We start from the raw sequence: 17,670 nt of genomic DNA, 5'->3' as shown, positions 1-17,670 counted from the left end.
CCTAATTTGCATAGAAATCAGACTTTTATTGGATTTTTCAAAAGTGATGCAGGTGTTCACCCCAGAGTGTGCTCATGAAATGGTGTTTGTGTTTCAGATGACCGTCACAGGGTGAAACTGCACCCGCTGCTCGGTGATCCAAACTCTGACTATATCAACGCCAATTACATCGATGTAAGTCAGCAGTCTCATATTCTCTTCAGCAACACACTGACACTGTTTTTGTGATTATGTAGCTCCCCTGCAGCTCGTTCGATATTTGAAGATTTGACACCTTGATATATGTAGCATATCATCATATCGCTTTTAAAAGAAACTTTTTAGACCACTAACAGTCCCTTTTCTGGTCGGTAGGATTAAATATTTTGTTATTTTTGTTCTGACATATCTGACCTCCCAAAGATTTTGGAGAGTATGTGGTCAGATGTGAAGCATATATTCCTGTCAAGTGCTTTATGACCACTTTTGGGTGCGATTTGCCCTTTAAGAAAGAGATATGTGGGCAAAAATGGTCAGCCATACCTGCTGAAACAACCTGCTATCTAGAGCTGGTCCAAAATGCACCTGGTTGGGCATGACCACCTTCTCTTCATGGGACCTTTTCTAAAGCCAAAACTCACCCACACATTTATATCTGTGTTATCATTGACCTTGAATGCATGTGCAGCTGTTCTGCAGCATAAAAAAAATTACTTTAGAAAAAAATAATGAGAAATTGGCAGAATTTCTATTTTCAAGTTGAACAATCCCATCTATTAGATTTAAAAAGATTGTAGACACAAAACCTTGCAATTTCCTAACCTTGACTGTTTGGGCCTTGGATGTAAGTGATTTGTTGTTCATTTCAAATGGAATTCTGCAAATATGCCTAGCAATTTGAAAGAAATCGGAAGAGAATGAGTAGCCATAAGTCAAGAGACATAGATGTACTGTAATTATGCTGGGGCATACATTATAGTTTGTTTGTTTTTTTATTTCTGGTCATAACATTTGACCTTCTATAATGAACAAAATGGCTTTAACTTTCATATTACTGTATGTTCAGATTTTAGGTATGATTTTAAAGGTTTTTAATTAAAAAAGACTTTAAACTTTAATTTCTTGCAATTTCCTCACCTTGATAGTTTGGGTATTGGATACAGCAAATAATTCACTGGCTTATGTTAAATATTTTGAATAAAATATTGTAAAGCAATGTAGCAATGAACCATTTGAAAGAACTGGGAAGAGAATTGAGAGTTTTGAGTCATAAATACTATTGTATGTAAGGCATTTTGCTTACATTTTATATTTATTATCAATATTTGTCATATATTGTACATTGGAATTCCAGTGGCTTCAGTATTAACAAATAACAGGAGGAAAACTAGGCATTGATAATTTAAAGGGATAGTTCACTTAGAAATTTAAATTTATGCGTTCATTTTCTCACCATCTGCTTAGTCCAAATGTGTTTCTTTCTTGTTTATCAACACAAATAAGATATTTTGAAGAATGTTGGAAAAACCTGCATTGATTTCCATATTAGTCTTATTTTATGGATGTCATTGACTGCTTGTTTCCAGCCTTCTTCAAATTATCTTCTTTTGTGCTTAACAGAAAAAGAAACTCACAAAAGTTTAAAACCATGTGATGTTATACAGTATAATTGGTTATAAAAGCTTTTGGTGGATTTTTGGTTGAACTATCCCTTTAACAAGAATAGATTAAGGAAGATTTTAAAGTCTTTCATTCAAAAGAGAACTTTAAACTTTAATTCCTTGCAATTTCCTCACTTTGATAGTTTGAGTATTAGATACAGCAAAGGATTTAATGGGTTATGCTGAATACTTTGAATGAAATAATGTAAATGTAAGTAGCAATGAAGATTTTGAGAAAGGTTTGTGTCATACTGTAAATACTATATAGGGCATTTTGCTTAAATTTTTTGTCATTTATTATCAGTATTCATCATATATTGTACCTTGTTATTCCAGTGGTTTCATTATTAACAAATACATAAGAGTAAAACTAGGAATATGACAATTTAAAGGGATAGTTCACTTAGAAATTAAAAATTCTGCCATCATTTTATCACCACCCATTTGGTCCAAAATAGTTTCTTTCTTCTGTTTAGCAACACAAATACAATATTATGAAGATTGTTGGAAAACCTGTGTTGATTTCAACATATTTGTCTTTTTATGGAAGTTGCAGCATTCTTCAAAATGTCTTCTTTTGTGTTCAACAGAAAAAAAAAATATTTAAAAACCAGCCTGATCTCACGAGGCAACGTAACTATTTCACGTTTTGTCAGTTTATTGGCTAATTCGTGCAAATTCATACGAGTTCAGTCGTACGAAAATTTAAGATTTTAAAAAGGAGGCCTGACAGCCAAACCTGCCTCTAAACCCAACGTCATTGGGGGATGAGAAAATAGAAATAAATTGTACGAATGAGATCGTATGAATTCATACAGTATAAATAAGGCCCTAAATCAAAAAGTTACAAATTGCCATGATATTGCATTGTTAAAACAATATGATAAGGTACAGTATAATTGTTTATAAAAGCATGTGGTTGATTTTTGGGTTGAACTGTCCCTTTAACAAGAAGAGATTTTTTGTTCCCATTTTATTTTCACCTTCAGTGAAAAAGCAGAAAAAGTCAAGAAAGGCCCGGTAATGAAAGGATGCTTCTTTTTACTGTTTTTGGTGAGCCAGGCAGTAAGTATAAGCTATTAGGGAGCATATTAAAGTGAGTGCTGCTCTGTTGTTTAATGTGTTTACTCGCTTTTCATTGCTGTCCTTTCATTTTGAACACCTCTTGAATCAACCCAGAAAAGGAACTTGCAAGGAACTAGCTTACACAAGAATAAATGAGGCCATTTAAAAGAGGAGTGTGTATTTATTTTCAGTTAAAGACTATAGAGAAGTATAAACGCTTTTTAAACTGTTGTTTAACATTCCGACCAGCCCCAGCAACACTGACTCAGCCAATGGAGTAAGCCAGTGGGCGGGGCTATCAGTTTGTGCAACCAATAGCAGAGAGAAGTGTCTTGAAAGTATGTTTAAAAGCAGCCGTTTTTCTGTTTGATGATGCTAGAGGCACAGAAATTTAACACATCACACTTTTAAGGTTAGTTTGCACAGATTTGCCCACCTCCACATCCAAAACATGTGCCTCCATTTCAAGTGTCTGTCCCCTGGCGTAGAGCTTAGTCGGCTAACACAAGTCTCTCTCTTTCTTTCTTCTTCTAATTCTCACTCTTTCTGTCTGTGATCTGTTAATCCTCTAGCTCTCTTCAGCCTCTCATTAACTAGAGTCTGTCTTGTCTTTTTCTACCCCCCTTCCCCACCTCTTCGACTTTGGACCCTGTAGATTCGGATAAACAGGGAAGTAAGTACTTCGCTGCTCTTTCTTTTCTTTCTCTCTGCTTTCTTTCCCTCTGTTCCCCCCCGAAAGCTCTCTTTTCTTCCTCGTATTGTGTCATGGCTTTGCTCTGTTTGGATTACTTAAACATGAGAAAGAGTGGCTCCGTGACACACATAACTCTTTTATATTCATCTCTAAATGTGGATGCATAAAACTTTCATGTTCCATCTGTTAGGTGTCTTTGCTTTATTTATAACAGGTACCTAGTTTCCACTTGAGAAAAAAGTTATTTTCACCTTTTCGTTCTTGTTCTTTTAAAAATAAAGATGGAGAGAAGGTTCAGTCACAGGTTTAGGGCCCCGATATAAGTGAATTAGAGCATGCTAGTGTGGCATTTAGAATGCAATCATGCCAGAATTAAACTTGTTTTGATTTTGTTTTAGAAGTTTGAACCAGGATAAACACCTTTGAACTAGCATTGGTCTGTAATTGCATATTAGCATTAAAAAAGCCCACGTCACACCAATTTTCAAGGGTGCACAAAACCGTTATACAGGTGTGCATGCTATATTTAAAAAAGTGGACTGGATATGATGCTAGAGCAGGGGTGCTTAAACTTTTACCTATGAAAAGCCAAAATCCAAACTAGACTAAGGGTGGTGGGCCAAAGCTAAGTATAGAGTAGGGGAACTATGAATCATCAATCAGCGCCCCAAAGTCACTGTAGTCTGTCTGTAGCAGGGGTCACCAAACTTGTTCCTGGAGGGCCGGTGACCTACAGATTTTAGCTCCAACTATAATCAAACACACCTGAACAAGCTAATCAAGGTCTTATAGGTATACATGAAACATCCAGGCAGTTGTGTTGAGGCAAGTTGGAGCTAAACTCTGCTGGGACACCGGCCCTCCAGGACTGAGATTGGTGACCCCTGGTCAATGGTCTAATGTTGTTTTTTTGTTTTTGCATTTGCATTTAAAATCCAAAAGTGCTAAAAGTGTAATAAACAGTGTTTGAACTCAAAGCTTATTATTTGAAATTTTCGAAAAGCCTATGGGAAAATCTTAAAAGGATTGTATCAAGTGATCCATTTTTTAAGCTAGCAGCCGATTCGCCTACAAGGTGACATCATAGTTTCTCCACTCTGTACCAAACAGTATTACATTAAAGTTGCTGGAGTAACTTCCGAATTTGTTAATATTTAAAAAAATATATATAATTTTTTTTATTGTATCAATATAATATATTTTTGTTTTATAATGTTTATAATGCACTTCTGACAAATAAAACCACAATGTTATTTTATTTTATTTTATGGTCAAAAGAATACATTTTCTCTCAATTGTAAAAGATTTATCATATAAATGTGTTTTTAGCAATGTGCCACACATACATATTTGTCAACATTTAAAAAAAAGTGTTTTAGGGTTTGACCCTTTATAAATTCTAAAAAATTTTATTTTTTTTTTTGGAGCTCAGCAATTTAACAAACAAACAGACAAACAAAAGGTTATGTAAAATTAAAAATTAAGATCTCTGAGAGATTCGCCCCAACCTTCCTCATCCTTTGCTTATCCATTCTCTGATTGGTTGACGGGCCAAATCAGGGGTTTCCATGAGCCAACTTTGGCCCGCAGGCCCTTGTTTGGGCATCTCTGCACTAGAGAATCTATTTTCTAGTGATGTTGGCATTTTGAAACCTTGTGGTTGCCAGTTATTCCAAAAATCATGAATTTTCTCACACATCATTGGTAAGATAATTATTACGAACATGTTAAAATGTGTATCATAGGCTGCATAAAGCAAAGCACTTGTTTTCATGATATAAAGTTTTCATTTTTAAACAATGTTGTCAGTTGGCTTTAGATGTAGTTTAAACAACCTCTGATTTAATTAATTTGGATGTGAGTCAAGTGGCGTGGGATGTACAGTACATAGGCTCGTAGCTCAGAGGAAGAATGGAAAATTAAGTTGGTGTATGGACAAATTGTTTAGTAATGTTTTGTATTCAAAGATAAGATTTCATTGAATATAACGACATGATCATTTTATGAAATATGTGTTCTTGTGAATTAAGGGATTCCTTTTTTGTCTGAGAACAGCTGTGGTGTGAGGACAGGTGAACACAGTGAAAACCGATTACTTTCTCTTAACATTCTGTAAAATGTATCTCCTGTACTGACAGAGAACTGCATATGAAGAAATTATAACAATCTATCGATAAACACACACATTTTATCCTCCATTTCTGCTTTTCAATGCTTTGGTCTGTGGATTGGAGATCATGCTGAAACATGTGGAGAAGCCATAGAGATATTTAAAGGGGACTGATGCTTGGCATCAGATGGCTACATTTTTAGGGGTGTCAGGTTCTGTGTGGAAATCGGCATGCCCTAGCAACGCCTATGCACATGTTTAAAAACAAGTTCATGTTTAGATTTCAAAGATTTAAAGATAGGAAAGGAAAGTCGAAAAGGAAAGTTGTGTATGGCAAATCCAGCCCAATCAAAGTGCAGACACACAGCGTGAACACACACCTTGAACAATAGCCAGCCATTGACTGTTCGGTGCCTTGCTCGAGGGACCAACAACAGCCTTGGTATTGAGGGTGAAAGAGAGCGGTGATTATTCACTCCCACCACCTACAATTCCTGCCAGGACTCAAACCTGCAACTTGGATCACAAGTACAACTCTCTAACCATTAGAGCTGGAACACACGAAGCTGGCCATTGGGATTTGTCAGTCTGTTGGTCAGGCTAGTTGGTTTGGTATGTTCCACAAATCTTGTTTCAGTCAGCTTTCATCCGTTTGGTGTGTTCACGTGCAGATTTGATCAAACATGAGCCAACATCACAGTTGGGTTTTGTTGGTGCTAGTAGCTTGCTGTTGACTTGCTGTGTCTTGGCCCTTAGGCCATGACTAACCCCATACATGTTATATATCTACAAAAATATGTATAAGCATGCAGGACGGCAGTGCTATGAACAGTTTGAAGAGCAAGCAACTTTCCAGGTACTCCTTTGAGAACTGGACTAAAAACAGTATAGAGAAGGGTCTGGCTGCAGAATTAAACTGTATGTGCACCCCTACGTGATGTTGATAACCATTCCCTTAATTTTCACTGATGTTTACCTGCTAAACGATCAATAACTTTGTAGCCCTATATATAAGTTCACTACTTCAGAAATGTTTGCCCTTCTGAATCTTGTTTTCTACTAGTAAACAGTTGCATTGTGGTGCCATCCCAAAGAGGCAAAATGACTTTCAAGGAGTTTAGGACTTTCACCTTTACTGATCCCCACTGACAAAATGACTTGCCTAATGGAACACCAACAGTGTTGTATTTAGCCTTCCTCAAGACACGACCAGAGAAATATATTATTCATCAATACTTTAACCTTTAACACTATATGTACCATATCTGAGGCTCTGTCTTCTTTCATATGGAATTTTTTTTCAATTCGATTATGATTGTCAGATGTGAGTAAAAAATTTAAATACTGAACTTATTGAGGAAATTGATTTGTATATAAAATCCACACCATAGTCATGCTTTAAAGCAATCTACAGTAGAAAGTGCCACATATACATAAACATGACTGTACTTGACTGGAATGCTAAATTGCTATGAAATTTACTATAATCAAATGCTTTTTTAGCTGGAGTTCATTTTGTAGAGTGGAAATAAATGTGTGAACCTTTGATACAGCCACAGTGAATAAATAAACATAACAATAATAAAGTGCAGTAAACTGTAAAAATCAATAATTAATTTAAACATATTAAATTAATAAGAAACCAGTTTGCTTTCTCAAGCAACATAACGGAGTTGTTTTGCACATCTTAAATAACTAGAAGTAGATAAAACCAAATGCTTCACACATTTATGTTACAAATGGTTGCACCACTCTGCAAATAATAAGTGCTGGGTAATAACTGACTACATGTAATTTGAATTATATCAGCAGATTCCAAAAAGTACACTAAGTACTCATTATTACAATAAATATTAGATACTACATTTTAAAATAACCAGATTACCTTTATCATTCACACAAAGGCAGTAAATTATTCATCATTTATTATTTCTGTCTACATATTTTTTAATTATATATTTAAACAGATGTTTAGATTTATTAAATCTGTTTAGATTTGAATATTTACAGATGCCATTTAAAGTCATCCACATTAATTTGTGATTCGTGCTTCTAAAATAGACAATTGCAGAGCTTAAGTAAACATTCATTTAGCTTGCTTTCACTTTTTATTTTAGTTATGTGTTCCATTTTGTATTGTACACAACAATGCACAGCTTATATAACACACTCTGTATTTCAAGCTTATTTTTTACCTCTAAGCAGAACAAAAAAGAACTTTGCTATAAGTATATCGGGGCCTTTAGTCTTTGTGGTGTAGTTGCTGAAAAGACATTTTAGTCCAGTCTAAGATCTTGCTGATCTCAAGTTGTTTAAGGTCGTCTATGGTCTTGCCCAAGCTGGTGCCCTGTTGAGAGGTCAGTCTCCAAGCCTGACCAAGTGACCAATACCAGATTTTTTTTTCTTCTTTATATTTGCTTTACATCAAAATTCTCCTCAGCAGTCTGTGAGTGAACTCAACCTTTAGCCTTTAAACCTATCCATCCATGAATTTTACACAACAGAACTGCACCTCAACTTCTGCAGACTCAAAGTTTTGTTCTCCCCAACATTAATTTACTAAAGTTTGGAAAAATACAAGGAGAGATAGAATTTGAGAAGAATGAACAGGCAAGCTTTAATTTAATACACTGCACCTTTATTCGGTTGAAGCAAACAAATAAACATATATACAGTGCTCAGCATATGTAAGTACACCTCTCACAAATCTGTTTTATTAATTCATATTTTTATTAGGAAGCTATACAATATTATATGTGTGCATATACAGTTGAAGTCAGAATTATTAGCCCTCTTTGATTTTTTTTTTTCTTTTTTAAATATTTTCCAAATGATGTTTAACAGATCAAGGAAATTTTCACAGTATGTCTGATAATATTTTTTCTTCTGGAGAAAGTCTTCTTTGTTTTATTTCGGCTAGAATAAAAGTAGTTTTGAATTTTTTATGAACCATTTTAGGGACAAGATTATGAGCCCATTTAAGCTATATTTTTTTCTCGATATTCTACTGAACAAACCACTGTTATAGAATAACTTGACTAATTCCCCTAACCTGCCTAGTTAACTTAATTAACCTAGTTAGACCTTTAAATGTCAGTTTAAGCTGTATAGAAGTATCTTAAAAAATATCTAGTAAAATATTATTTACAGTCATTATGGTAAAGATACAATAAATAAGTTATTAGAAATGAGTTATTAAAATTATTTTGTTTAGAAATGTGTTGAAAAAAATCTGCTCTCCGTTAAACAGAAATTGTGGAAAAAATAAACAAGCGTTCTTACAATTTAGGGGGGCTAATAATTCTGACTTTAACTGTACATTAGATTAGTCAGTACTGGAGCCAAATCTGGAGCTCATCTAACAAAATAACTTATGATAATGGTCTAAAAACTAGTACACCCACATTTATATGTTATAGAAAAATATTAAATACAAATTTTAAAAAAGAGTAAAAAATCAAAAGAAGCAAAAAAAGAGAAAGAAATACTGACATTTTGTAGTTTTTTTTGCAATATTTTGCTTAAATTTTATTGTATTATCTTTCAATTTCTTAAAATGTTTGGTTACTAAAATAATTTTTCGATACATATACTTGTTTAATAAATCTGTTTTGTTTAAATGCGCCAAAATACATTGTCTATATTCACTGAGAAATGAATTAAAATATTCATTTTCAAAATGGGCTGTACTTAATTATGCTGAGCACTGTAGGTTTAAACATAACGTTATTGGCTACTGGTCAGCTGATCAAGCTAGAACTGAATCACACCAGATTAAATTGGCTAAAACCTGCCAAACCACCTAAAGCTGGATTAAAGAAATAGTTCACCCAAAAATGACATTTACAAAACAAAGTGGTTATAAAGTGGTTATAAGCTTTTATTGAATTTTCAATGTGCTTACAAATAAGATATTTTGAAGGAAATGTCATCATTTACCCTTTTAAAAGAAGCTTAAAGGGTGAGAAATGATGACAGGATTTTAATTTTGGGTGAACTATCAAGCTCTTATTCCTGATGATGAATGTATGAAAAGGAGCAAGGTGACACTTCATGATAACTTTCGTATTAAAGTTTATAATATCATAATACAGCAGATAAGTTGCTGTGCATGTTTAAATATGCATATGTGAGAACATTAATTAAAGCCGTTTATGTGCAACACTTAAGAAAACAATTTGTTTACTTGAAAGTTATTTTAAAATGTTGTCAGTAACTGAGACCTTTGGTAAAATCATCTCTTAAATCAAAGACAGTACAGATAAGCAGTTTATGCAATGCATTTATTTAAGCATTGTTCCAGAGTTGTGAGTTGCTTTGTGTTGTCAAGTGTTGTTAAGGCTTTTTATTACTTTTGTGCTGCTTTTTATTTTCTTCTCAGTTTAATGAGCTTCTGTGTCCTGTGAACTTTCCTTGTATTTTCAAATCAGCCATTACATATCTACGTTTAAGCATGATGTATCATCATAATCTTAATGATTTTAGCTGCATTGGGGTAGTTGCGGCTTTGGTATGATGATACGATCAATAAGGGTTTGATGGCAGATATGGGCAACCCATGAACTGAATCATTGCTGAGATCTCCTATCGCTATCATGCCCTTGAGTAAGACACGTACCTCGCATTTTCCTCAACGGGACAGTCCCTGTTACTGTGCTATAAATCCTGTTGCAATGCTACATAATGTACTATGCCTTCATTTATTTTTAAGGCCTGTATGACTAAACTTTGCTCTTTGTCCATGGTTGTCATACTAATAAAAAGGATTAATAAACTATATTTTGCAGAGAGGAAATAAGCTGTTTTCTTTGAATGTGCAAGACTTGAATCAGTAGCTAGCTGCCGTGCAGTAGATAAATACCTGAAGGAGTAAGTGCAGTAAACTGTAAACAAATATTTAAACTGCTTCTGTATAGCTTTTTTAACGTGTAACAGATGAAACTGGAAGCCTTGCACATTCAAGTTATAAATGACTGCACCAAACTTAGAACATTTGATAAATAGTATTAATATAACAATAATATATTTAATTTGTTGTGATAGAAAGTAAAGCACTAAAGGATTTTAATTATATATAGGCTTCTTTGCATGGTTGTATAATTGTATTCTGCAATTCACTGTAAAGTTACTTTTAAAGTTTTTATGACAATTATGACACTTTGGTAGAAATATTTTGTATATACAAATGTATTTGCAAAGACTAAAAATCTACAATTCTAATTTAACTATTTAAATGTTTCAACAGTTTAGATAATATCATAATATTATGCATTTTATAAATAATAAGTAAGGGTAAAAAAATACATGGATTGCTTTGCATTAATGCATCTGGGTGCACTTTAGAGTAATGGTGCATTAGTTAATGTTAGTTAAAGAATTTACTTACAATAACAAAGTATAACAAATATTCTTAAAAAACGTTTATAAATTGTAGTTCAACATTAACTTATGCATTATAAAATTCCAAAGTTGTGCTTGCTAACATTAGTTGATGCACCTTGAGTTAACATTTAAATTAAATAAATTTGCAGAAATCTCATTTTGCATGCTTTCTTTATCAAATTTGAAATGTTAACTCATCAGATGCTTAGATTTCTGATTTAATGTGTTTATATATGAAAAATAATTATTGAACACAGTGCAGTTTTTCTTTATCAGTACTTCATAATGTATAACTTTTTTTTATCATTTTTAACGTGAAACTGTCTAAAGCTCAGCGTGTCTTCTTTCTAGTGGTATCTATTTTTTTTTTTTTTTGTGACACACTGGGGTCAAAAGTATTTTAAGTTAGCTAGGTGTATATATAGCCCATAAGTTGGCTGGTGGTTTAACTAACCAACATTAACAAAGATTAATAAATACAATAATAAATACATTAATTGTTTGTTAATGTTAGTGAATACATTAACTGATGGACCATTACTTTAAAGTATTACCAAGTGTTATATCTTATCTTAGATGCACGATGCAGAGGAAAAGAACTGCCCAACCCAAAGTTTTTTAATGCATTGCAAGCCATTGAATATCCCGCTTAGTCCTTGGGCATTTGCCAAGCTATTTTCATTTGTTATGACTTTTGTATCAGCAGTCACAAGTAAAAAAAAAAAAATCATTTATGGCACACCTTCCAGCCAATCAGAATCAAGAATCTCAACAGACCATGCACTAAAAAAAATGATTTATTGGATTTACTCATTATTTTTTAAGGTAACACATTGTAAACAATTTATATGAGCTGAATTTAAACAGACAAATACAATTTAGTAATTTTCAACTTAATTTGTTGGTTTAAAAGCAGCCCATATAAATTGTTACCTAAAAAAAACTACTAAATCCAATCATTTACTCTTTTGAGTGTGGAATAATCTAATAATATATTATATAAAGCTGCTTTTATTGTATAGGAGTTTTGGATTGGGCTGCACGGTGGCACAGTGGGTAGCACGTTCGCCTCACAGCAAGAAGGGCGCTGATTCGAGCCTCGGCTGGGTCAGTTTGGCGTTTCTGTGTGGAATTTGCATGTTCTCCCCATGTTTGCGTGGGTTTCCTCCAGGTGCTCCGGTTTCCCTCACAAGTCCAAAGACATGCGGTATAGGTAAATTGGGTTAGCTAAATTGTCCGTAGTGTATGTGTGTGTATTGATGTTTCCAAGAAATGGGTTGCAGCTGGAAGGGCATCCGCTGTCTAAAACATATGCTGGATAAGTTGGTGGTTCATTCCGCTGTGGCGACCCCAGATTAATAAAAGGACTAAGCTGAAAAGAAAATGAACGAATGAGTTTTGGAATAATCTTATTTGGGGATTTCTGGCATTAATGATGTTTGAAAACCTCTGTTTTAACAAATAAAAACCATCATTCTACTGCTTCTCTTAGTCAACAGTTACATTCCAAACATTTCCTGTATTCCCCAAACCAATAGATTAATGAATCATTTGTGGAACAAACATCCCCCGACAATTTCCTTTTCCATCTACAGTGTGTTTGCTTCTGTGGCTGGTTGTACAGTGTTGAGGAAATAGCTTGGGCCAGTCTAAAATATAACAGGCGTCTCTAAACAGAGCAGCAAATGCCAAGAAAGCAAGCAAGAAAGAACATGCCTCTATTACTCCACTAATGTCTGTTTAATGAAAACAGATCCACTTTTTGGGACCATCCCCAGGTAGTTCTTTAAAAAGGCTTAGCTTTGATAAATAAATTGCATGTTTGAGATGTTTCTTTTTCCCTTGTACTTTCACAAGATAAGCCGATGGAGTTGTGTTGGGAGTTGATGTCCTCTGTGATGAGTTTTATGTCCTGGCAAATGAGTATTACTTTTGTACTTACTTTTGAATGGCTTTTTTGTTTGTTTGTTTGTTTGTTTGTTTGTTTACTTGTTGCTGTTTAGCTGCTTTAGTTGTGTTGAAGAGTACCATACACAACTAGCTATGCTGCTAACTGTTTTTTTCTTTTCTTTTTTCCCTTCATATTAAATTTGTTATTTCTTTAAAATTATTTACCCCCCAAAATTGCATTGCATTTATTTAAATTTCAATAATGAAACACACTCTCCGTAGAGTTTTCTATTAGTATTGGGAGGTCAGATTCAACTTAATGAATCATTAAAATGGAATAGTGGGATGTTTTTGTTTAGATTCATTTTTGCAGTCATCTTAAAAGGTTGGTTCATCATAAACACAAAATAAGATATTTTAAAGAAAGCTGAAAACTGGTAACCATTGACTTCCATAGTAGACAAAAAATTGCTTTTTTTCCCTAAAATATCTTTAAACAGCTTTGGAACAAGTAGATGATAAATAATTGTGTTGGTTAACTATCCATTTAATTTACATACAGCTTTTTTGTACATGTATTATAATTATTTCATTATCTTACTTCCAATGTAGATACCATTTATTTTTAACTTGTGTGTGATACCTAATTACATTTAGCTTGACTGTAACAATTGAAACGTTTTCTTTCTTAACAAAATGTTTACACCAAAAGGGAGGGGTGGGGTCGGGGACTAGTAGTACAATATAAATGCTCTGTAAGTGCAGGGTTGATTCAGGTTGTCCTAACATAAATCAATTAAGTTAGCGTAACAAACTTAAGTAGATTAAACATAAAATAATGAGGTTGTCCCCCCAAAAAATGCCAATAATTGTGTAATAAGTAGTTTGATCAAGCAGCAATGTCATTTTTAAGTGTATAGGAGACAAAATATATTAAAAATTGGACTATCAAAGTATTGTATTGACAAAAGGATTTAATTAAATATGCTTACTGTGAATTTTTTTGCTGTTAATTAAATTTTTCATTATATTATTAAAATAGAAATAAATAGTGTGAAATGAATGTGTTATACACAACAATAATTAAACTACGGGGGTGTTTACTTGACATTAATTAAACTCAGATGCATAAAGCATTTTAAAATGCAGGCATTTACAAGGGGAAGGGGACACAGTTTTTGACAACAATATCATCAGTTCAATAAACTATAAAAAAAATTCAAATGAACAAAAATGCACTTTTATTACATAGTTGTCATGTAAACATGTACCCCAATCAAGATTCACTATTGTATGGATTGATAGCCCTATTTTAAAATCATGCACTCCTGCTTGCGATGAAGATTCCTGTTGTATTAGTAGTTTAATAAAAGTTGTGTTGTCTGTAAAGTTTCTCATGGATGTCGCATTTGAGATTACAAGACCCCAGATTGGTGTTTTCAAATTGTAGCTTTCAAAACAGACATTTTGAAGTTGACAGCCAGAACTAAAGACCTCGAAACTCTAAAGAACAGTAATACTCTAAGAGTAGTGTGAAGTTTCTAGGACACAAATGGCTTACACAGCATGTCACCTCTTTCTTATTCTTTTTTTTTTTTAGGGTTACCATCGATCCAACCACTTCATCGCCACTCAGGGTGAGTATCTTTGTCTGGACAGGACTTGTGGATGGATGGATGGATGTGTGTGTGTGTGTGTGTGTGTGTGTGTTTATGTGGTTCAGTTTGGCATTTTCCAATCCCATGAGGGAGAGACACTTTCTCTGTTGAGCCTCAGCCTGAGCTCTCTGTGTGTGTGTGCGTGTGTGTGTATGCACAAGAGAGAGATAGAAAGATGCTGAGAACACAGAGATCCTCCAGATGGAATCTAATGAGTTCTGATCCAGGAAATTATAGAGGTGTGTGAATAGAGGTGCTGCACTGGAATTAGGATTACATTCTGCTGTCTCCTAGAGACAAATCCCTTCCAAAACCACCAGCACAGTGACTACAGAACCTTGAAGTTTATTCTCAAACAGGCTGTATACAGTTTAGGTCAGAATTATTAGCCCCCCTGTTTATTTTTTCCCCAATTTCTGTTTAACAGAGAGAAGATTTTTTCAATACATTTATACACAAAATAGTTTTAATAACTCACCTCTAATAACTGATTTATTTTATCTTTGCTATGATGAAAGTAAATATTATTTTACTAGATATCAAGACACTCTTATACAGTATTTAAAGGCTTAATGAGGTGAACTAGACAGGTTAGGGTATTTAGGCAAGTTATTGTATAATGATGGTTTGTTCTGCAGACCAGGGGCCTCATGTACGAAGACTTGCGTGGAAATCTTACTAAAACATTGCGTACGCACAAAGCTGTAAATGTGCGTACGCAGAAAAAAATTCAGATGTATGAAACACTGCGTACGCCGAATCTCACGCATATTCTTTTGTACATCTGAATGAACGTGAAACTGAGCGCAACATGCACGAGCACAAAACCCCTCCCTGCTTCCTCCCCCGTATGAATATGCTAATGACTATGCTAATGGCAAAACCCAACGAAAAAGCAATGTCAAAAGCAAGCAAAAAGAGAAACTTTGAACAGAATGTGAATTGGAGGTGCTGCTTTCGGAGGTAGACCGGAGAAATTAAAGCGGTGTTATTTGCAAGTTTGTTCTCCGGAATTAACAACAAAAGAAAAAAATAGAGTGGGAGAGTTTAGCTGATACGGTTAACACAGTTGGGTCTGAACATCGCACTGAGTGCATTTAAAAAAGAAATAGTGTGATTTATAACTGAAAAATGTTGCAGTACCCTTAGCAGTCTCAGTGGCGCACCTCAGAAGAAGCATGTGATCATGTACTGACATGTTCGAGCATAAACTCGGCTCGAATCCAGCGTCTAATGAATTCTTTCTTTTTTTTCCCCGCTACATATCAGATTTTGCCCACTATTTATCAAGAGAAAGACAAGTAGGAATCATCAATAAGTTTGTGCATCATATTTTATTTGCACATTTATTGAATGGAAATGTTTCTGATTCACGCATACAAATTCATCTTCAGATAGTGTCTCTATAGCAATGTGTGTGCGGTAGATCGCTCAGATTACATTGGGAAAACAGGCGACCGCTGCAAATTGTGCTTTAATGTTTAGCTGGTCAACTGTATGGTATGGAAATCTTACATACCTACTATATGAACCCGTCTCATACAGCTGCCATTGCAAGGATCAGACACTTTGTAGAGAAGAATTTAACACAACTGCCTCTAGGAGTCGCCAATGGAAATAAAACAGACACGCACAAAAAATGTGCGTACGCCTGCCAGAAAGCTGCCGTGAAGCTGCGCACATTCCCACGTTCAGTTCATTGTTAGTAAATCCAAACGTGAGCGATTCTGAGCGTGAAACCTGGCGTACGCAAAGTTTTTGTGCGTACGCAGCGTTGATACATGAGGCCCCAGGGGTTTTCAAATTTTTAGGAGACACACCTCCCCAAATTTAGCCCAGTGCACTCAATTTTAGCCAATTTTACAAAATTTTTAAGATCGACACACAAACCCCACTCCTGGTGGGGTGCGTCCCACAGTTTAAAAACCCCTGCTGTAGACTATTGAAAAAAATATATAGCTTAAAGGGGCTCATAATTTTGACCTTAAAATGGTTTTAAAAATTTAAAAAACTTATTTTATTCTAGCTGAAATAAAACAAATAAGACTTAAAAATATTACCAAGCATACTGTGTAAATTTACTTACTCTGTTAAACAATTTGGGAAATAAATAAATGAATAAATAAAGTTCAAAAGGGGGCTAATAATTTTGACTTCACCTGTATATATATATATATATATATATATATATATATATATATATATATATATATATATATATATATATCAATGCCTAATATTTGATGACCAGAAAGTGATTTTTTTATTATTTTTTTTTTTTTTTATAAATGGTTAAAATATTGGTGTCTGTGATACATGCAGCAAGTCTAGAGACTGTAGTGTACACCATGATTTTATCTAAAATTCATTTTAATGTGTGATACAACTAAAAAGTGGTCGTTTCAAACAAGTTTAAGTTTATTTGTAACAGGGACAATGCTCATCAATCAACAGTAAAACTCTAGATAAGAGTTACAATTGAGAATGAGCATCATTGTGTCTGCTCTCTTGGTCAGTTTGTGGGTTGTTGAGGGGGGTTAACAGCTACGTCTTTAATGGATAACTGATATGCAGTTAAATAATTACGCTCCATAAAAAAAAAAGAAAAAGAAACTTAGGAATAATATCTTTAAATACATCACTTACCAAGAAGCCACCCATCGTACACCCTGCCACCTTAGAGCCTTCGGATTTGACCATTAAAAATGTCCTCTAATAAGGCCAACACTGCCATTGACATAGACTAAGGGTTGTATACATTTGCAAATACTTTTATATTTTCCAAATCAATATTATTATTGTGTCAATTAAACCATTTTATCAATTTTAAATTAATGTGTCAATGCAAATGTTTTTCACATTTGTTGGTACGAAACTTTGTAGTGTGCAATTTACCATAAGTGCCTCCAGGAGTCGCCAATGGAAATACAACAAACACACACAAGATACACAAGAAATACCCCAGACATGAAGTTGGTGCGGACCAACGTACATTCTCAAGTTAATTTCGTTAGTAAATCCAAACATGAGCGTGAAATCTAGCGTACACAAAGTTTTTGTGCATACGCAGCGTTGATACATGGTACAAATACAAACACCCCTGGTATTCAATACATCACGACTTAACAAAGAGATATTATCACACTAACTGTTTAGTACATATTGTATTGCATGACGAAAAAAACATAAATTCCCTACATTTGTGCTCCAGTCAACTCAGGAATCAGCTTC

General features: G+C 34.1%; 1 protein-coding gene across 29 annotated transcripts in view; it reads left to right on the top strand.

The window, feature by feature from the left end:
* The window catches only part of ptprub (protein tyrosine phosphatase receptor type Ub), a 442,833-nt gene that overhangs the window by 380,026 nt on the left and 45,137 nt on the right, over positions 1-17,670 (top strand). For 15 of the 29 annotated variants that reach the window (XM_009292423.5, XM_073924678.1, XM_009292427.5 and 12 more), the window contains 2 exon segments: positions 98-174; positions 14,382-14,418. In XM_009292423.5, coding sequence (XP_009290698.2) covers positions 98-174; positions 14,382-14,418 — 114 coding nt within the window. 29 annotated transcript variants of the gene reach the window in all.

This window comes from Danio rerio, chromosome 16 (assembly GCF_049306965.1).
Source record: "Danio rerio strain Tuebingen ecotype United States chromosome 16, GRCz12tu, whole genome shotgun sequence".
In the NCBI taxonomy this organism is placed as follows: domain Eukaryota; kingdom Metazoa; phylum Chordata; class Actinopteri; order Cypriniformes; family Danionidae; genus Danio; species Danio rerio.
Note: the sequence above shows the minus strand (reverse complement) of the source record. Positions and strands in the feature narration are given on the sequence as shown.